Here is a 22,696-nt window from a genome sequence, read left to right on the forward strand (position 1 = left end):
AAGGATCAGAGACTGGGAGGAGCAGAAAAAAAAATAATCTGATTGACCTTGCTGGTTAATCCGCTTGCCACAGTGTCTCTGTGTGAGTGTTTTACCACCATTTACCAGAACATGGCCTGTAACCCAGACGATTGGACTCCGAGACAGACGGACAGAATGGTCTCCAGGATCACGGAGTGCCTCCATTTTAGGTAAGCAGGTCTAAGCCAAGCTGTTTGTTTGTGTTTCAAGGCTTCTGTGTACAAACCAGTGTGTGAACATGCAAGTCTGGCTTTCATCACTGTCCCAAGGCTCTGACCCATGTGTTGTTCCCCAGACTTTTTTTTTTTTTGTAGTCAGTAATGTTCTCAAGGATTAAAATGATTTAATTCTTAATCCACAAAATCTTGTTTCTTCGTACAAAAATAATTATATCCAATTGAGTTTTACTGTACACTTTTTGCTTTTGCTGCTCTCTATCTTGTTTTTTTTCCTGTTTTGTAGAAATTGAAGGATTCTGGTTGTAGTTGGTGGTAGAGTGGTCAGCAAAATAGTTTTAAACACACATCTGTGCTCATGTTGTACAGTATCACACCACCGAGTACGTTTCTAGTTGTTGCAGATAGAGGTTGGACTTCATAAACGGAGGTTTCATTTAACTAGACTGATTTAACAATTGTGCAGAAATAAAAATCTGTCTTTGCTTAATAAATAAAATAAACAGTTTTTGATGAAGATGTTCAGTTTATGAATTTATACAAAGTATTCATCCTGTTGGGATGCCAACAGGGCTAGTGTTTTGTTTAGGGTGATATGGCTCACCGCCCAGGGTGCCATTTCATTTGGGGGGAGCAGACAATTCAAACAGGCCAACTTTATCATAAGTCACATTTTGGTTGTTACAGTATAAGCAGTTTAAGAAAGTCTGGCCATGAACCACCAGAGACTATGACGCTAAAGTTTGTAGCTAAGCTGTAACTTTTTATCGTATGATAATGTGAAGGGATATTTCACCCCCTTTTTTTTAAAGAAATCCAGACTACATTTGATAATATGTAATTTAAAATATGAAAGACTAAGACACATGACTGATCTTTACTAAAGAGAAAATATTTAAAACAGTTTAGAACATTGTTCTGATTTTCAATACTCAACAAAAAACTTAAAACTTGTTCAATGTCTTCTTGACACTGGATTCATCTTAGATTGAGACGAGGATCCAAACCAGACTATATAGACAAGCCACTCAACGACCTTGCATGAACAATGGATTATGAGAACTATGTATTCTCTTGTTTTTCTGTATGAGCATATCAAGGTCCCAGCAGGTTCAGTGATGTGGTCAAAAACACTTTGGCACATTGAGGTTTTTTTTGCGGGCTAGTCATTGAATTATTCTAATATATCTTGGGTATGCCAATAAAAGTCTAATCGTTTTAATTTGCTCATGGCATGCATTACATTTTTTCTCTTCAATTTAAAACTATGACAGTACAGCGAGTGAAAGAAATTGCACAGTTAAATCCAAGCATACTCATAATCCTGGCAGATTTACAATATTTTTAATTTCCAGTGAAACATAATTTATTGGTTGAGTGAAGCTTAAATCTGCCAGGGGTACGAATAATTTTGGGGTTCTCTCACTGCATACATACATACAGTACATGCCTCTGGGATGCGGACTTCTGCCAGCAGGAAATAGTCAGTACTCTCTTCCACCAGGAGGGGGCGGTGTTGTCTCTGGAAAGTTGACCTGCTGATTCGGCCAATCCCTGATCTGCGGTCAGCGTGTAATCCAGCCCCAGTCCTGCTCCTCCGCTCCGGGAGAGGACACACCAGAGGAAACGAGACAAGGGGTCCGGACGGAGAGGAGTTTTGAGTCCGCATGAGTCGGTAACAGAGAAGTCCAGCAATGGAAAGCCTCCGCAGATAGGACCTTAAACACATTCAGAAGCGGAGGCGGAGCTCATCTATAGATTATAGTTCGGATGTCAGCCGTGTACGAGACAGACGGAAGAAGAAAAAGGGGAGAAACATGAGTCGGCACCAGTCTCAGGGAGTGGTTTTAACGGGTTACCACAGCAACGCCGAGCTGCTACCGCAAACGGAACTATGTGGTGGTTCCACTTCCAGCTGTCCGCCTGTACCGAACCGGGAGCCCGACTTGCTCAGGTGGGAAATGTGACCTGGTATTGTCACTTTAATTCATTTCTTCAGGGGGAGCCGAACGGAGCTACGTGTGTCTTGTGTGTTTACGAGCAAGTGGGCAAAGGTCAGAGTGATGGCGCACTTTTTCTCATTTTGCAGCCTGAGTGGCGTGGATGTGCTGACATTGCAGGAAAGTTATACTTCTCGGCATGCGAAGTGGATCCTGCAGAAAGCAGTCAGAGCAGTGTGTAAACCCGCTAAGCTGCACCACAGGCAGGCACTTTTTTTATTGTAGCTCCTGGGATCACGCAGCTCCACCCTTGGGCTCGGGTTTATGTTTTTCCTTTACCTCATTTCTAATCAGCAGGTTCACCTTGACTTTGTCACACTGTGCTAGATTATACAAAGGTGGCTAATTTAAAGCTTCCACACACACCTGCAGGTCTAAGGTTAATTAGATTTATTGTTCCTTAAGTCCAAGGTCGTGTAATTCTTGTGTAGTTTGACATAATTATAGACTCATTCTGTATGGATGATTTGAGCGGTATGGTCATTTATTTCTGTCTCTGTGAAAAAAAAACAATAAATGAAAACCAATATTGGCTGAAGGAAATGTCGGTGCTCATATTAAATGGAAACGGTGTACACCAGCATTTCTATGGTGACTAGGAATTTTAAGACTTTTAATGAAAATAATTTAAACAAAAAACATTCCTTGTCATTTATCTAACTGTGGGACTTGCTTTAGCCATGACTTATTTCAGAACAAAACTATGTATTTTGTGTATTTCCACATCTACAGCCATGTTTTATTTATTAAGCCAACACAAAGTAGTGCATAATCGTGAAACACTGATTATTGCATTTATGTTAGGACCTCATGGATCATCTATGAAAGCAAAGTATGGCACTAACCTGGTCACTGCTTTTTATGGAGTGGGGAAAGTGTCAAGAAGTTCCATGTTAAGTTTACTGGGTGCCTTGTAGAAAAAAAGGCATAAATGGGGAAGACGTGTTATAAAACAAACTTTGAACTTTCTAGCAAAACCCTATATGTACGTGGCTGAAAACTACACATCATCTTGACCACATCAAACCTAGTGGTGTTAGCATCATGCTGTGGAGTGTTTTTCCATCAGCACAGACAAGAACCAGAAGAGCTTAGATAGGAAGACGATGCCTGAAGCTAAATATGGGGTAATCCTGGAGGACAACCTACTAGAGCCAGAGCTACAATGGCGTTCGTTAGACTGAAGCATTTATGTTAGAACGTCCCAGTCAAAGTTGTCACTTCATTCCATTGAAAATCCATGGCAAGGCTTTTGTGAAGAGTTTAAAGGGAGATAAAAACTTTGCCACCGCTCCAAAACAGGATGCCTGAAATAGTGAGAATATTGCACTGTTGAAGGAAAGAGATGACTAAGCATACTGACTATACTAAACATTTCATCACCCAAAAAGGAAGGAAAGAGCGCTGAAGTGTCTTCCTTCATAGCTGGCAGGAATATTTCTCTTCCTATTTATTCTGTGGGCCTTCTGTCAATTTTACTAATTCAGTGTGATCCTTTTGAAATAAAAATGTTGTCCGTATATTTAAACTCCTCTTCGCCCTCTATTAACCCTCCTGTTATGTTCGTTTCTGAGGTACAGCAATAATGTTTGTGGGTCAATTTGACCCAGGGAGTGTTTAATCATGCAATAGTGTCAGAAACCAAAGAAAATCCTCCAAAACATTTTTGTATCCGCTTATTAACTCCAATACTAACCATTTCAATCAATATTTGTGCAATGATTTTTCATTATTTCTCAGAAATTAAGGACCAATGATGACAACCTGCTCATTTGGACATAAAAAATGGAATTTAAATTTTTTATGTCCACTGAGAAAAAACCTAGACACACAAAAAGCAATATTTTCCTTGAAATTGATCTTTTGAAAAAACTTTTATGTTACATTTTGATTTTTTTTTTTTCAATGGGTGATCTTTATAATTGAACTTGAGACACGTATACTGTTCTGGGTCAAATTGACCCGCTGATTAAAATCAAGACAAATGAGTCATGCAGAGAGTTTTTATATTGTCCTCCACTTCTGCTGAGTGTCCACTCAGTGTGGGTGGAGTTTGCCCACGGGAACAGGACAGGTTCCTGTCAAAAGGTGTATGTACACCTGCTTTCTCGCAGTTTCCTTGCGAAGTAAAGAGAATAGTGAGAAAGTGGGTTCGTGTGGGTGCACATGTATGTGTGTGGTGAAATGTGGTTCATAGCTGCAAGGAAACATAGAATTGGACATTTTTAAAATCTTTTTTACCCTTCAACTTGACTGCCGGGTCAAATTGACCCGAACATTATCTATGTAAAAAGTAGACGCAGGGAGGGTTGATTGCAAATGTGTAAAATGAATAAATCTTCAATTATTATGTGGAGTGTACCAATTAAGACAAAAGAAAAAGTTTCATGCAAAAAATATACTTCCAAGTATTTAAAAACAAAAGAGTAAACTTTAAAACGGGTCAATTTGACCCGCAACATAAGAGAAGGGTTAAAAAAAAAAAATCACAAACTTTCAGTACAGACTTTCTGATTCAAAATTGTGAATCAATTATTCTTGCGTTGAACGACGACCTTAATTTTAGGACGTTGCTCAAATAGTTGCATACAATTTGAGTCCTACGTTTATACGATATCCTCATCTGTTCATCCTCGTGCAAGATGTGAAGATGGCGCATCAGCAAAACAATCTGTGATGTGGTAAAGTTTAGAAAACAACTACCCTTTTGGTTTATATTGGTACATCAACCACTGTGAGTGTGCAGTAGATAAAATGGAGATGCGTGTGTTCCAGATGGCTTGCTTACCTTGCTAAAAAGAAAAGCGTCACATTACAGACTTCCTTTGTCTCACCTCTGTCAGCAGAGTGTGTGAGTCCCGTCTAGGCTGACCTGTGTGAGGCTAAGTTTGGAGGCCATTGTTCCCCTCAGGTCAGGAAACGTAAAACAAACAGACCGTAAGCTTCTGGCCTCGCACCAGCTAGACATCCTACCTACGGAGCCTCGGGTTGCGTGTCTGCTCGGAGTCTTGCACTCACCGTGTCTTTGTCCTTTAAATGGAAGGAAGTGTGGAAATTGGGCAGAGAGGGTTTGTTTTTCAGTTCCCTGCAGTGACCAGAGTTTCCAAAGTCTATTTGTCTGACTTTAAAGGGCTAACTTAAGCTCAATCACTTGTATTAATTCGGACGCATAAAATAGAGTCAAGCAAGATGATCAAGAATGGTAAACTGTCTGGGATGTTAGGAGTTTTCCGTCACACAAGGATGAATTGTATGTAACAGATTCATCTGATCTGAAGGGCAGATTGTATACTGAAGCATTTGGTCATCGTTGAGGCTAGTAGCTGTGGCGGTGGGGGGTGGGGAATGGACAGAGACATGCTCTGTCTTCAAATGCGCCAGCTGACATCTGTTGATCTAAATGCACATGCTAAGTTTTGAGGCCATTGTGGACGGGGACAAGCAGTACTTATCCCCTTCATAAATTTCCTACACTCTCTCATTCTTTGCTAGTAAACTGTAGCTGTACAATCACATAGCTATTCATGAAGGCTATTTGAGAAGCCCTAGACCCTGTGTCCACTGAAATGGACATAGTATATTTCTAAACCAAAAAGAGCAAATTACTTTATCATTTAAATAATGCTTGACACTGATTGCTTGCTGATTAACCAATGACAATGAAGAATAATTTTAACTTTGTAGGAGAACACATCCAACAAGACATAACTCTGAAACCAGTGACGGCAAGAAGCTATCAATCAACAATCTTTTATTTGGATTTTCCACTGGTTGGCATTAATTCATTCCAGGTCCTGGTTCTGGTTAAGAAGTCAGGGTTTGATTATATTCTGAGGTAAAACTGACTTATTGTTGATTGTTTAGGGAAATGAAAACAAAACTGACTTTTTCTGCTCTGTTTGGAATAGTGTGTGTTTTTTATTTATTGAACTTTGGCTTGAAAGGAAACAGATTTGAATTCTCAACTAAGTTATATTTTAACTTTATCAAGTTACCAAGTATGTTAATGATTAAACTTAAGAAAAAAACTTGAATTATTTTTTTATGTTTATGTTTTTTGTAGATCTTATTTGAATAATAGTGATCCTGGAAAGTCTTAGATTTGATGTTCTGGAAATTGCAGGTCTCTTGTCATTTCTCACAATTTTGGTTAATACCGTGTTATTTTAAACTCTATGCTAGCAGAGTTAGCACTAATAACTTAATTCCCTTGAGAATGCAGACCCTTTCCTTAATTCAGATTTGAAATAGATGGCCAAATTTTAGGGTTATGGTAGGGTTCAGCTTGTACAGAAATTGGAAGTTCATAAACAGATCAACTTTAATAAGTTCAACCTTCCTGTTAGCTACTGTTTAAAAGTAGCACCCTGAATGAACATATCTGTAAATTCTCAGGGCATTTGTAGAGGTTCATAGCCCACTGTACCTAACGGTAGACACGATATGCCTCTTCACATGCTAGATCTTCTTAATAATTTTTGCTTCCAAAAATTAAATCTTAGTGACATTTGATCAAATCACATGGTCACAGCTGAAGTCATGCAGCAATTGGCAAGCCTGGCAGGTTTACAGTTACCTTGTAAACTGCTTATAGTGGTTTTCGGAGACATGGTACATTTTGTCATAATTTTTAAGCTTCTCACTAGTACAAAAAACTGCAAACTTTTGAGTTTTCGTTCCTCAGTAACAACTTTCACAGTGAGGAGTGTTTTTATCGCTAAATGTTAGCGCTTTGGTTAAGCCCAATATTATTCACACCCCTTGCAGATTTAGGTTTCGACTTGATTCTGAAAGAAAGTCTGTGGAAGAAGTTAAAGATTAAGGTGATGGCAACATCAGACAAAAGTCTTTATTCATCTCAAGTAACAAGTCAAAACTTTTAATGTTTTTCTCACAGTGAGATAAAATCAAAGTAACAAACTTAATCTACATTGTCGACTTAAGCTTCAAAGAAAACTGAAAATAGTTATCAGTAACAGGAAAGCCAGGTGGAAACACCTTCACCCAAGAAGTCACACAAACTGATAATTGGCATTGAACAGTCTGGGCGAGGCGTTTCCTCAGCTCCCATCTTATGTTCCTGTCACCAGTGTTGAAATTATTGTTTGCTAGATGAAAGGGTTTCCTCCGTGCTCCCCCCACTCACACACCCAGACACACCGACTTGCTTACACCCTCCATCTAGCTGATCAAAGGTGTGTGGTTGAAGAAGGTACAAAGTTTAGAGCAACTGCGCATCCAGCTGCATCTCCGTTGTCCTTTTTCGGTCATCTCTACTCGGAAGTGTGAAACTGTTGGCTTTATTCACAAGAGCAGCACGCATAACCTCTGTCAGGTTTAGGACTGTAAACATATTGTTGTCACAATAAACCTTTAAACTTATAAAAATTGTGCCCAGTGTATTGATAACCTTATTTCTAAAAGGAAGACTTGCATGCACTCTGGCTTTCATTTTCTCATATGTTAACATGTTAAACTCTCGTTTTAACAGAGTTTAAATTCATATTTTCTATACAACAGGGGGAAACTTAAACAGTCATTAAGGTAGGAAAGTCTTGTCCAATCAGAATGCTTGGATGATCTGTATCGAATTGAACATTTTGCTTGTTTCTTTTGTCAGCCTTGGGTTTGTTTTTGACTAACCATGCTCGTATCTCTGTTATTCTCTTATTTAGGAAATACTTATCACCCCATGTCTATCATTTTTAATATAAAATAAAGTTTAAAATATCTCTCTCATTAGATCAATACATATATTGTTAAATATCAAACTTTTAATTATGCTGTCTCCATGTTGCGTATGCTCAGACACCACAAAAACCCTGACAAAATTTCTTGAAATTTGTGACTAGGCGAGGGATGGTATGATATTCTCTTATCCTCAACATATCGTCGCAGTCTTTTACACTAAAAGCTAACAAAAACATTTAAAATGATGTATAGTCTTTTATTTTAAACTGAAGAGCAAGATCATTTCCTCTCCTGCTAAAATAAAATGACTTCCTTATGGTTTGTACTTTTATGGTGCTTCATCTTCTGACTCTCTGCATATTCTATTGAGTGGAAATGCTTCAGATGGTGGAACAGATTTGGTGTGTCCCCGCCTCTAGTTGGCACGACTCTCCGGCACATTTTGAAGCGCACCGAAGCCTGATGTTAATCAGATCTTAGATAGCCGGCCCACTTCCATACAATCAAATTAATCTTCTTTTCTCTTATCAACTATTTCGTCGTCTGACTCTTCGCTTGTGGAAGCTTGTTCAGTCACATTTGTATTACAGTCATGGATGTTTTGTCCATGACTGAAATACATTTTGTAGCTAAAACTTACTACGTTGGAGCTTAGCTTAGCTTAGCCTAGTGCTGCTAGGCACAGGCTCCTTGTTGTGGTGTAACTGACTCACGTAGCCAATGTAGTGTGGCTTTTTCTCTTGTGAAAAATGTTGTAACCATAGACTATAATGCATATCAAAATATCAGAAATGTGTTTAACAATCATACTACCTTTGTTGAATAAATTTATGATGGGATATATATTGTTATTGAATTATTTTCCAGTCCTAATTTGTTGTTTGACAATCTGATGAAGAGGATACTCAGAGCTATTTTTTCCTGTTCTTCCACAGTAATCCCCAGACTTCTTTATTAGGTTGTTGAGCTTTTTGAAATTCCTGGTTTCTGATGCAGCTATGCCCCAACAGATTACAGCAGAAAAGATGGCATTCTCCATAGCAGACATATATGTTCTGTCCCTTGTTGTAGACAGCATTAGTCCAGCCTATTATCCAGATGAACACTGAGGAATTAATTTTCCTCAACCACCTCCACTTCTTCCATGAAGCAAATGATGTTTGACCTAATCCTGTTTCCCCTGAAATCTACAATCATCTCATTTGATTTGCAGTAGTGTCACTTAGTTCAGATAAAGACAAACTATAGGATTGAAATAACTGCCTATTCATGGCATAATAATGTTTTTTTATTTAATTACAAGTTTTTTTGGTTTGACTTTTTACAATCTACTCCCGTCTTTACAGCTTGTAAAAAAAAAGAAGCAAAAAAAACCTTCTTTCTATCTTAACAGCTTTTTCCCACTATTGTTCCTTATTTTTGGAACATTATTTCTATTTATTACATGCACACTCGAGGTACAGTTGATACACTTTAAGATCTGTTGGACAATAAAATGCATGCTTTATGCAGTCCGGGAAGAGGCAGAGTTAGTGAATCATTCTTGCTCATTATTTCCTGACTTTATTCTGCCCTTTTATGCCATCCAATGAAACGTTGTAACTTCCAAGAGACTCATCTAGATTTCTGCCAGTAAGAGTTTTTATTCCTGATTCGTCAACAACAGAAAAGTTGTAGGAATCAAACTGCAGACTCTGAGGTGAACAGCTGAGGATCTGTTAGCTGTTATTTTGTTCTTCTTTTTTTAAAGCATGCACATGTGATGGCCAAATTAATGAATGAGAAACTAACACGGCTTGATGTGTCCATTTGCAAGCCTGATTTATAATTTAAACAAAGTACCTTTAAAGCTTGGTGAATGTAAACGATTAACTCGCATTTGAGTGAGCTGGCGTGTGTTGATTAGATTTAAACCAAATATTCTGCAGTAAACCAGCAAAACATGAACATTTTTGCAATTCCATTCAAGTGAAAGCACTTCAGCTGGAGCCACACAGATCAGAGCAAGTTTATGTAATTAGGAGCGCAGAGGAGGACACGGATCACATAAACTCAACTAAATCTCAGCGGGTGGATGGAGATAAGAAGAGGAGGAGGAGAAATATTTGAAATGAAGGAGCTGTGAACGAAAAGGAATGGTAATGATCTGGGGTTTAGTCTGATGTCTGTCAGAGTTTTGCTGTAAGTTAAACAGAGTTTGGTGGAGGGTCTGCTGTGGTATGTGGCCTCACTCTGTGAACTTTCAGATTAATGCTCTCTGCTGGTAATTCCAAGTTAATTAATACAGTACATCAAGTCACAGTGCTGTCCTTCTCATGCATTACCTTGATGAACTTTTATAACTCCAACAAAATGTTTCTTTCCTACATAAAACCTCTTGTGGATCACTGTGCAGCATGGACTATTTTCAAACACCAGAGCTTACAGTCTGAAATTTTTTTTTTTTTAAAGTGAAAAACTTGCCGGTGTTTTTCCTGTAACTTGTAGTAACCCAAGTCTCACCGATTCATCCAGTTTATGTTGTTTACATGTCCCAGGATTTTCTTTTTAACAACCAGGCTGACGAGTGTGGTTGTTGGTGATGGTGTGTTTGACTAGATGATCATATGCAAATAGATGGACACGACAGGTGAAAATCCACGTTCAGCAGCTGTTGATGGAAATATGACGGCGGCCACGCAGAGCTGTGGGAAGCTACATTAACTGCTCTGCAACAGCTGCAACTGCAGGGCATGAACAAGGCTGTTCTACCCTTGGCAGCAACAACTGTCATTACATGAAGCATTTGGGATGAATGACAGAGACGCATCACAGTGGAGAAATTTTGCCCCATGCTCTTTGCAGAATTATTTTTATATAGTCACATTTGACGATTTTTGAGCACAAACAGCCTGATTAAGGTAATCAAATTTAAGTTCACACTTTGACAAGGCCTTTCCAAACTTGTAATGATTGTGCTTAAGGTCACAAACTAATGGCTGGCCATTTGTTTTTATACTAGATGCAAAACAGTATGGTTCTATAAATTACAACAAGTCGTCCAGATCCAACAAATCACTTTGTAGACAACCACACAGCTACCTTTGTGTTTTACTATCAGTATGATCCTTTTACCAAATGCTGAGTTAGGATTGTGAAAGAAGTAATGGAGCACAAAATCCTCAAAAGTGGTCCATTTTGGTCTTGTCAGTCCATAGAGGATTTTACCAAAAGTTATCATTAGGGAATCTTTAACCTCCTGAGTCCTTGATGCACTTTCAGAGTCATTTTTGTAGACCAGCCACTCCACTGTTAAGGTTCACGACTCTGTTTAAGGATAGTGGTTCTCACTGTGGTTTGCCTTAGTCCCAATGTGTCAGAAATATCTTTCCTAGCGCGTTGCAGATGCCAGTAGCCTTGTTCTTGAATTTCTCTGAAATGGTGCAGGAAGTGTTGCTTTTTGAGATCTTTTCCTTGATTTCTTATTGAAATACTCAGATATGAGTGTAGCTCATGAAATTTAACTCAACTTTCAACATAGGATGGTAACTCGTTTATAATTTATGGAAAGGGCAATTTTTTCCCCCGACAAAGAACAGGTTGATTCAGACTGCTTTTTTTTTTGCTGCTAAAAAACTAAATCATAATTTAAAGATGGCTATTTGGATTTACCTGGATTATTTTGTAACTTTTATTAAAATTAGTTTGATCTGAAACATGTAAGTATAACATTACTCTTGTATTTGCATTCCTTTTATTTTTAGCTGTGCAAACATCGTTGAGTTGTCTGCTAAATGTTGTTGTTTGTGCTTGGGTGGTTTCACTTGCTAAAGGATGTCACTCTGTTATTCTTAGCAGGGCCACTCTGTCTTGTCTGTGCTAAGCAACATTAATGTACTCCTCAGCAATGGACCGACTAAGATTTATGTGTTTGTCTATAGTGAAGCGAAGGTTGAGGGGCACAAGGTGTGCTATTTTTGTTCCCCGGCAGATGTTGCCATCATTAGCAGCCTGGTTGAAAATTCAACATGTTTATTGGTTTTTCTGTGCTTTGAACCTTTGGCAAACCCTCCTCTGTTTGACACACACTCACAGATTTGTGTTGAACACATTTACCGCAAGTCCAAGAAGACATGACTGAATGTAACAGCTCTGACACAACACAACACTTCTAACCAAGGAATAGTTTTATGATCGGTGTGTATCTTTTATCGTGTCTGATAAACATGGTGCAAAGTACACAGCTACAAGTGAAACAAAAATTCATTTCCAGCTGGAATGTTTGCAAGGAGTTTAGCTATACATATACACATATTATATATTTCTTCTTCTTAATCAGTTTTTTCCTCTTTTCGTGTGTCATTAACAGTCGCAAAACAGGCCACTACAGTCTTGAACATAACCAAAGCACACAACAACAAGAAGATAAATATGGACCTTCGTTGGCCACCAGTGGTACAGGAGCGAGCAACACTGAATCAGGTTCAAGTTCTGCTGCTCATCCCGGGTCCCAGCCTTCCTCCAGCCCTAAGCTGGGCTCCAGTCCGAGGCACAGTCCCAACTCCAAACCCAGAAAACAGCCCACATGCCAGCGCAGCTTCTCTCAGGTAAGAAGGGAAGGAATATAGTGGGTTGGCTTGTTGTTGACCATTTAAACTTTTGTAGTCTACAAACCAGTGCATGATATAGAGAAAAAGCTATTTTCAGTGAAGTAGATATACTTGAGTGAAGAAATCTTTAGGTCAGTTGTTTAAAAAAAAAAAAAAAGTCAGGATGAGCACGAAGAAGAATAATGCTTTTTAAATCTAACCTGCATGTTGAGGCACATCTGTGACTAATTTAGTCTACGAAAGAGAGAGCAATGACTTTGAACAGAAAACAGGAAGGCTGAACATATTACATATGTTTTATCTGTTTCACCTCTCAACCTGCGTCTGTTCTCGATTAGGCTAGATTTTTAAATGTCAACACAATATCCTGAAGCAGGTTTAAAATATTTAAAACTGGAGATCACTAATTGGATTGATGTATCTCTAATATTTCATCTATCGCAAGTCATATCACCATCAACATCTCTAATGCATTTTGTATTTAAATGTTTCACAGTCCTAAACTATGTACTTTGGAGCTAGCTATGCCAGGGGTTCACACTCCTGCTCAATAGGGGGCGACTGTGAGCTGTTTTGTTAACTGTGTGACCAACAAAGTGGTTTCTCTTCATGCTTTGACATATTTGTGTCTGTGTTCTCACTTGTGCAAATGTTTTTCAGCATTTTTCTCAGTGGGTCTTCCAGAAACAACCATACTTGCTTGTAGTTTAACTTGAGCCGCTATTTGTTTCTTGTTTCCTCAGCGCAGCTTTTTGAATGGGAGTTTATTTTGGGAAGCTCATTAGCCAGCCATTTTTAATTATCCTAAGCGACGAATGGCTCTATTAAAAATTAATTCTTTGCGTTATTATGAGTGTCATAAAATTTAGGGGGATTACGTAAAAATATATTTTTGTTTTAATGATGGGAACTCTGATGATGGGGAAACTACCTGAGGCTTGTTCTGACAGGCTGTGCTTGTTTTTTTTTTTTTTTTTCCTTTCTACCGTTAACTTGTTGCGTCAGGTCCTGAAGGGTTTTTCGTGTGTGAAAATATCAAGGAAGACAACCTCAGCTGAGGACGGAAACGAGAACAACGTCTCGAAGCTGTAAATGTTCACATCCCAGTCCCTGAGTGTTTGCACTTCCCACAGGACTCCCTGGATGAGCTGGAGATGGACGACTACTGGACGGAGATTGAGAACATCAAGAGTTCAGGGGAAGGACATGGGAGGGGGGGAGGAGAAGGAGAAACTCAAGAGGAGGAGCAGCAGAAAGCTCCTGAAGGTGAGATATTCTATTTTTATTGACGGGATGTAAATAAAACTTTATTTTCCTACATGTCCAAGAATATGCAGATATTTTTCTACTGGTAGTTGGGGCATGTGTGTGTAGTTCAGTTTCTGTCATGATCTGAATATTAGATATGAACTTGGAAAAATGCCCTTTGTCTGCCTTATGGAAACATGCTGGCAGCAAGCTTGTTTGACATTTTGTATTTCTTTTAGCGAAACTTTGTTTCGCTAAATCAGAATCAGAACTTACTGTCTGAACTGTGCATGTGATGCATCAAAAAGACTGTTGCTCTTTAGTTTTTGCAATTTTTGTCCTTGAATTGGATAATTTTGTTTCATTGGAGACATTTACTGAAACATGCTTTAAAGCTGAGGACTAAGTGAAAGTCAGCTATGACGTATGCAGACTGTTTTCATGCCATTGCTCATTAGGAATTAAATATTTGTCTGTCTTTTTCCTGTTCTATTTAGCCTACTAGTCTGTTGTTCTCAGGAGGCTTTTTCCTGTATGATTTCTTTGTTCACTTATCTTTGTTATTAATCTTTTCCATGTAATATAATTAACTGTTTTCCACAAGAACAAACTATGCCCATTTTAGTAATTTTTATGTAAAACATATTTTTATAGGCTGGAAAAAGAAGACTAAGTATCGAATATTATTTCTCTATTTCCCGTTTTCTTTCCTTCCTTCTTTGTCCTTTTGGTCCTTCATGTCCGAAACCATTTTAAAATGACTTTTTCTCTTTCTTTAGAAGGAGAGCATGAGGAGGCGTGGCTTACAGAGGCGGGGCTAGTACGACTGGTTGACGATTCCTTGGCAGCCGAGGATCATGTGAGCAGATAAACAACCCGTACACATTCACAGATCAATGAGAATCGGGACAATACACGAGCAAATATCTTCCTCTATTTTTGGTTCCTATTGGTTGACAGGAAGAAGACAGCGCCGTGTTCCTGTCCACCCTCACCAGAACGCAGGCCGCCGCTGTGCAGCTTCGCGTGTCGTCTTATCAGCAGACACTGCTCCGGCGACGCAACCGCCAACACTTCCCTGATGTTCGGGATATATTCAGACCTCCTGAAAAGGTGATCAGATGAACGTCACATCAGCATGAAAAACACGCTAGAAACCTTAAAATAAAGACTTTGAAAAAGTCACAATTTTTTCCCTGCCTCTCTATTGTAGTTTCTGATCTTGAGCATTTATACATATATATAGTATATCAGTTTGTTCTTTTTGTAGACAGTTTTCAGATTTTACTTTTTTTTTTTTTTTTGACTTAGTTTTGTAATTTCGTTTACATTGAAGATTTTCAAACAGAAAAAGTATATGGATTTGGCTCAAATAGACACGTACATTTTGCAAAACGGGTGCAAGATAGGAGCGGCAAAAACAAATGAGATGGATTAGCAGTTCTTGCCAACAACAGGTCCTGCTATGAGTTTCAACATTTAATTTCCTTTAAGAATAAATACACTATAGCAGTTTTGAGTTGGGTTGAGTTGATTATATATATGTAGCGTGTTGCTCTGTGTTATAACGTCTTGTGCTGCACTGTCTCACTGTTATGCTTGTTACAGAGTGAAGAGCCTCCAAAACTGAAAGAGGAAAGTGACAAAGATGCAACTACTGTTGGTATGAGCAGCTCACTCCTTTAAAATAAAACACATTCTGGATTCTTCAGTATGGATTTTATGAAACCGGGCCCAAATAAATGTCTGCCTTGGAACTGAGATTTAATCTCAGCGTGAAAGAAACCAAATCCGTAGGATTCTGTTTAATATAGTCATCTATAATAGGAATTGAGTCAGGATAGAAGCAGAAGTCTGTGCTGCATTTTAGAGGAAGTGATCTCAATGACTGATGCATCAAAGGAAATGTTTAGGGAAGCTGATTAGATTCAGATCAAAATACTGACTTACGTCTGAAAAACAAGGCATGAATACAGGTGAGCGTAGTATTTCTGCAAATAGTTGGAAGTTATGCGACTCCTTGTAAATGCGGGTTAATTTTCTATCACGGTAGTTGAAAGTCAACAGACCCCTCTTACTTCCTTTTTGTGGTCGGCAATGACTAACACGCAGGGAGATGAAACGACACTTAAGCATTTTTTTCCTGCCTCGTGGTTTCAGATCATCAGCACAAAAACATTCAAATTGAGCCACCTGTTGGGCATATTATTTTATTTCTCCGTACTTCTCTGCAGAAACGGAGACGGAACTGAATGTAGAAGTGGCGTTTTCGGAGCAGGCGCTCTCTTACCGGGACAATAATCAGAGGTTGAAGGTCAACAGCAGCCTTAACTCCTCTGATGACAAACTTCCAGTGAGTCATAAAATTGTACACAATGGCTGTAGCATATCTACATGTATACTTATGCTTTCAGCACGTCAGCGTTTGTTTGAAAGCTTGAACTTTGAATATATACATACCACATTAAGAGCCTACGTAAATTGATCATGTTTTGTATTCAATAGTTGTTAATCATTAACAGTAATTATGTTTTTTTTTGTTTTTTTTACATAGATAACGTTAGAATAAATAGCAACATTACTCTGCTTTGTTACGTCATGTTGATTACAAGCAGAGAGCAAGGTTGTCTGTTATTCCGAGTCCTCACTGACTGTAGTGACATCTGGTGGTTGATGTTTGTATAGCAGTTAAACTCATTCATAAAGACAACGTTGTAGAGACTTTGTACCTGGTTTAAATGCAGGCATTTTTTTCTTTCTTCTTCTTTTTTTTTTAGATTTTTCTATCAGCTACTGAAAACTCTGTGCCCTAATGTTATTGCTTTTGTTTTGCTTCAGAACTTCAAGCTCCTTCGGGATAAAACGGGTCAGACCAGAGTGGGAGATCTTTCTCCTTTGGATATGAAAAAGGTAAAAACCCCGTAACAGGGTGATCTATGGACACACAGTTAAAGATCAGGTTTTTTTAGATGGCAGACTGATATAGTTTTGTGTGTATATTTGTTTTTTTAACACAATCTTTCAGGTGCACAGACTTGTTCTGGTAGAGGTGACTGCTCTGTTTGACACAGCTGGGATAGATGTCAAGGCCAATAAACCTGGCAGAGTGAAAAGCAAAGGTATTGTTGTCCAAGAAGCAAAAAAAAAAAAACGCCAGTGTGTTCCAAAGCTGTTTATATTCCCGGAAATGTCTCATTTCTCAACAGCACACTTTTGTATATTTCATTAGGATTTTATGTGTGAGACCAACATAATGTAATTGTAAAGTGGACAGAAAACAGTTCACATCGTAGTTTAGAAAAGGAAAGTGTTTGTATTTTACCTAATGCATCGATCAATCCTTTGTAGAACTTTTACTATTGCTATTCTTGCTGTGCTAAATAGGTAGTTCAAACCCCATTAAAGTATATAGATTTTAGCAATTCTAACATGAGAAAATATGGTGTTTCAAGGGTTGTGAATACTTTTGCTAGGCCCTGTAGCGTGTACTAATGTGTTTAAACACATTTTGTTCACTCTGTATGTGTTTGTGTGTGCAGAAAGTGGCCTTTTTGGTGTTCCTCTGATAACTCTTTTGGATCAAGACCACCGACGGGTTCCTGGGACCAAAGTGCCACTTATTCTGCAGAGGGTGAGCATCCTATCATTCATTCATTCATTCATTCATTCACTTAGAGCCATGCAAAGGTTATAATAGTAATGAAGGACAATGTTAATTACTCATTTTTCATCTAAAGTTTAAAATCTTTTTAATTTCTCTTTAGGATGAATAAGTTACTTTTGAACTGAATTGAATTGAAACCACAATACAATTGCACTATAATGTGTATTGTAGCTCTCATATCTTTCACGGTTTGATATAAAACTTTTTTTTTTACTTCTTTACCCTTGTGGATGTTCTGTAATGCCATTCGTCTATTTTCAGCTCATCAGTCATGTAGAGGAGGAGGGATTAGACACTGAAGGTTTGCTACGTATCCCTGGATCAGCCACTAGAGTCAAGGTATTTTGTTGCATGAACACTATAAATTTCTAGATTATTTTACACTAGATTTCACCCTAATTCACATCGCCTGCTGGTATGTCTTCACCCAAATTCAGTCACTGTGCCAGGAGCTCGAGTCGTCTTTCTACGACAGGACGTTTCAGTGGAAGCAGGTGAAGCAGCACGATGCTGCGAGCCTGTTGAAGCTGTTCATCAGGGAGCTGCCCCATCCACTGCTCACTGTGGAGTACCTCAATGCTTTTATTGCAGTCAACAGTGTGTATCAGGTCTGTTTTCACAATTTATGTGACATAGTGTGAGGTCTGACCGTGCTGTTGTGCTTTGTGTTGTGAAAGAGCTTCCCACAAAGAAGCAACAGCTTCAGGCTTTGAACCTGCTGGTGCTTTTGTTGCCTGAGGCCAATCGGGATACTTTGAAGGTAGGTTTATTTGTATAGCACTATACATGCACAAGGGAACTCAAATCACTGTACAGAAAAAAATAGATAAAGAGAATTGCATTGAAAACCTGAAATATGGTATGCAATACTATGCAACAGTACAAGCACCATTTATAATAATAAAAAAAAAATAACATGTTTAAAACAAACAATTAAGGGATGATTAAAGAACTTCAACAGAAATTCTAGCACACACAAAACAACTCTTTATTCTGAAAATGTTATGTAATTACCAGATGACACAAGGTATTCCCATTCTGAAGTATTTGCAATTTACAATATGTCAATTGCCATTCAGCTAATTAATCTTGATAAACCTATACTTCTGGAGGTACAGGAGACATGATCAACCTATCAGAGGTGAAGGTTTGTACTCCATGTCTTAGTCTTTGAAGCTAGTAGCACACTCTAAATTCACATTGCACATGTGTCTTTCTTCAACAGAAGAATTTGTTTTAAAGTAAATTTCCTTTTGCAGGCACTGGTGGAATTTTTCCAGCGTGTCATCAATCATCAGGTCAAAAACAAGATGACTCTAAACAATGTCTCTGTTGTCATGGCACCCAACATCTTCATGTTCAAAGGCTTTCGATCCAAGGTGACGGAGCAGCAGGAGTTCTCCATGGCAACCAGCACAGCCAACATCGTCCGACTGCTCATAAGATACCAAAATCTCCTTTGGACGGTAACTGAAGATGTTAAACATGACTGTAATCAGCAATGGAGATGCTTTTTAATGTGTCCTGATTGCTCCTAAAAACAGCATCTTCTAAAAGACAGTTTTATCTCTCTATTACCATCTACTTCAGATCCCAAAGTTCATTTTGACTCAGGTCAGGCAACAAAATATGGAAAACCAGCGAAAACTGTACAAGGACAGAGCTGTACGGAAGCTGCTGAAGAAGATAACCACCGACAGACCAATTGATAAAGCTATCCCAGAGGTAGGAGAGGATTTCTGGAATAAGCTGATTTTAGTTATCTATTTTTAGCAATATCTAGTAATTATTAAGTAATTATCAAATAATTAACTCATAAAAGTGGTCACCTTGTGTAATTGTCATTTTTGAAACTTGTTTCTAAGTTGAAACAGAACAAATTTATCATTTTGAAAGCAGAAAGTGGAACATTTTGATTAAGTTTTAAAAATGGGTTATAATACTGACAACAAACACAAAAAATTGGGTGGTCATTATATTAAGTGAGATAAAAAATTATAGTAAATTAATAATTCTGGAATATTAAAAGTTTTATGGGGCTCAAACACAATACAGCCAAGTTCAAAATAAGAATCCCGACAGTTGATACCTGCTGGTCCTTCCACAGGTCCAATGTTTAGTCTAATGAGGAACAGTGACATCTAGTGGTGATGTTGTAGAATTTTACTGAAGCGTTGAAGCAAAATTTCAAATTGTCAATCATTTCCAGAGCACTACAAGCCTTTGCTCAGCCCTTTTCAGCCAAGCAGTTAACACATCTTATTCGCAGTCTTGATTTTATCTCCAATATGATAGGATATCTGACTGGCAGAGAGTAATTACACAGCTGACACTTCGTCTTTTCGTACAATACTGAGAAGTGGCTGTCCTTGAAACAGATTTGTAACAGTAACAGTTGTTTGGAGAGTGTAACAATTTATTAAACAGAGAAGTAATTTATTCCTAAATTCTCCTTTAGGAGACGGATGTTTTGGATTATAACCTTGAATTTATGTGTGAAGTCAAATTTATGGTTTTGACCCTTAACTCTCCACATCTGTATTTTTTCACCAGGAGAATACTCAGGGAATTATTCGAGTTCAAGCACCACAGTTCAGTAAAATATCCATGGCGATTCAGCTTACAGAAGATTTGCAAGCTGCTGATGTACTAACTCGCTTCCTAAGCCAAGACAGGTAACGTCTACATCTATACTCAATTCGCTTTGCTCCAGTAAAATGTAGACTACTGGCCGGTAGCTCTGTTTTCACCTTTGTTTCCAGCTCAGTGTCAGTGAAAAAGGAAGATTTGTGTCTCTATGAGATCGGTGGAAACATCAGTAAGTTCAACTCCCAGCACTATAGAACTGAGCTGTTTAAATTTTCATTCACTTATCTTTTATACATGAAAGTTACAGTGACTGCAGCTCCTGATAATCCATCTGTTAATTATTTCTCTCTGTCTGCCCTTCTCTAAAGAGGAGAGATGCTTAGATGGAGAAACATACATGAAAGATCTTTCCCAGCTGAATCCTGCAGCAGAGTGGGTCATCAAAGAAGTACAGCGATGAATTCTGGCCTGCAATGTCGTCCTGCGGGGTCCTGGCCTACTTTAAATTTCCTGCTGAGACAAAGCTGCGGCTGGTTCTCTGGAGTTTCTTGGGAATCCGGATGCAATGGGGGAATTCTTCATCTGTAGCGAAGCGCTATTTGGTTTTGGAACCCATAAGAGAACGCAGGCGGTTCAGTTGCAGTTTATTGTGTGGGGAAAAACATTACAGAAAAACCATTTTTTTTTATAGTTCTTTGCAATGTAATGATTCCCAGGGAGATTTTATAAAGAATCGTCTACATTTTTACCGAAGCTGCCCTTCCAAAGCTACAATGTATTTTACTGCAACTTGAAGTGATAAACCAGCAAAAAGTTGTGCATGATTGTGAAGTAGAAAGAAAATCAAAAATGTCATCTTGATTAAAAATAGCTAAAACATAAAAAAAAAAAACTATTGTACAGCTATATTTATTTCAGTTTACACTCGTGCCATACTTTTTCTGTTTCGTGAAGGGAGTTGGAAACCATTGGGAAATGTTGAAAATTGGGGATAATATTTTATAACCGTTCTTCCCCACATCGTTGTACCTGACCTGTCTGTCGTGTCCCTTTGTCTGCATAATGCTGTTTGCTCCATAATGTTTTCTGACAAACCTCTGAAGGTTTCGCAGAACAGATGGTTACTCTGGATTTATTTAACGGTATCAGAGTAAAGGGAACTAAATATAACTGCACTTTATCATTTGCAAAACATGGATCTGCTTTCTTTCACTTCACAATTACATTTCACTTTGTGTTGGTCTATCACATGAGATTATTGTAAAGTACATTCAGGTTTGTGGTTGTAATGTTATTAAAGCATAAATAACTTTAAGGGGTGTGTATACGTTAGCAAGGGCACTAAACAGAAACCACTTTTGAAAGACTTTTTCCACTGGTGGAGAAATTCTTCCTATTTTCATACTGTGATTTATTGGTTGGCTTTAACGTTTGTGCTTTAATTAGATGTAAGACATGGTGCCGTGCAATAATATGATCATTAGTAGATTCCACATCCGTCAGATAAATTATTTTAAGCATATGGTTATAGAGAATTTTGTACTTATTTTTCTTTACCCATTTTGTTAAAGTTCATGACCACTTTATTGAATCTTGTATGAGACCATTTGTCCAGGAAGGTTTCTAAAAGGAATTACGCATTTTAGGTGAAAAAGCTCCACTTTTTTGTTGTTTTTCTTTCCTTTTAGGTATTCTTAAAACGATCAAAAGGATTCCGTATCATGTCTTAGATTTTCAAAGGCATGCAGTGAAGACATATGAGTAAAGTTATGTACGAAGAAACCTTTATAATCTGTGAGTGTCTCAACGTGTGAATATGATTCAATCAACAAAACTGCACAGATATTACGAAAAAAGCTTTTTTTTAAGTGAGCTTATGCAGTGATACATTTGCACATAATTAATTTTGAGCCTTTGTGCCTTACCACTAATGTCAGGTTCTGTGTACTTGCAAACCTTTTTGTTTGGGAAAAGAAAATGTACCGTTTATCTTTTTTTTTTTTTTGCACATATTGTGCTTTTAGTAGCAGCTTTATCTAATAGTTTCTCACATTGTCACATAATATCTGCATTGCTATGTCTAACTTCCCAAATGGTTCACTTCTACAAAATCATGGAGAGTTAACAAAAATGTGATGGACTTTTTCGATTTGTTTGTAACGTTTACACTGTCACTTTCTGTAATGTATGATTTGGTGATTTGTTTTCTAAAAATGTATTAGCTGCCTTTTACCACCATGACTGCCTGTAAATAAACGTGAAGTAATTCATTACCACAACTTCTGCCATGATTATTTATTTGCACTCGCGTTTTCAAAGTTCAGTAACTATTAAGATCTGGTCAATGCAACTTTAGGAATTCTGTTTCAGATCTTCAACGAGTGGTTATTTATTAATTTGTTTTATTTCATTTAAAAATTGGCTCGGAAATTTTAAAAAATCTATTTTGGTCGTTTCAGGTAAATAAAACATGACAAATTGGATTCTCTCCCAATGGCAGCTGGAAATTCAAGTATATTTTTAAAAATAGTACAACGGTACCAACGACTTGTAAACGTGAGAATATAGCCAGGTGGCTAATTTCCATCTCTAGTTCCATTGGCAGGCAGGTTGATGAGAAATCACATAAATACAAGGATAAAAAACACAAAATAACACAACAGAATCAGAAATGCATAAATTGAACTTAAAATCCATACATATTTGCATATAATTAAT

General features: G+C 37.9%; 1 protein-coding gene across 1 annotated transcript; it reads left to right on the forward strand.

Annotated features, from left to right (window-relative positions):
- Positions 1-1,774: 1,774 nt before the first annotated feature.
- Positions 1,775-22,253, forward strand: arhgap18 (Rho GTPase activating protein 18). Its single transcript, XM_014472229.2, has 18 exons — positions 1,775-2,151; positions 12,237-12,474; positions 13,611-13,743; positions 14,505-14,584; positions 14,686-14,838; positions 15,334-15,388; positions 15,960-16,078; positions 16,564-16,635; positions 16,751-16,844; positions 17,265-17,356; positions 17,651-17,728; positions 17,827-17,986; positions 18,067-18,149; positions 18,649-18,855; positions 18,980-19,114; positions 19,943-20,064; positions 20,152-20,207; positions 20,347-22,253. Exons 1-18 carry the CDS (start codon positions 2,015-2,017, stop codon positions 20,436-20,438), a joined length of 2,106 nt encoding a protein of 701 aa, XP_014327715.1. The 5' UTR covers positions 1,775-2,014; the 3' UTR covers positions 20,439-22,253.
- Positions 22,254-22,696: the final 443 nt, after the last annotated feature.

This window comes from Xiphophorus maculatus, chromosome 15 (genome assembly GCF_002775205.1).
Source record: "Xiphophorus maculatus strain JP 163 A chromosome 15, X_maculatus-5.0-male, whole genome shotgun sequence".
Lineage (NCBI taxonomy): Eukaryota > Metazoa > Chordata > Actinopteri > Cyprinodontiformes > Poeciliidae > Xiphophorus > Xiphophorus maculatus.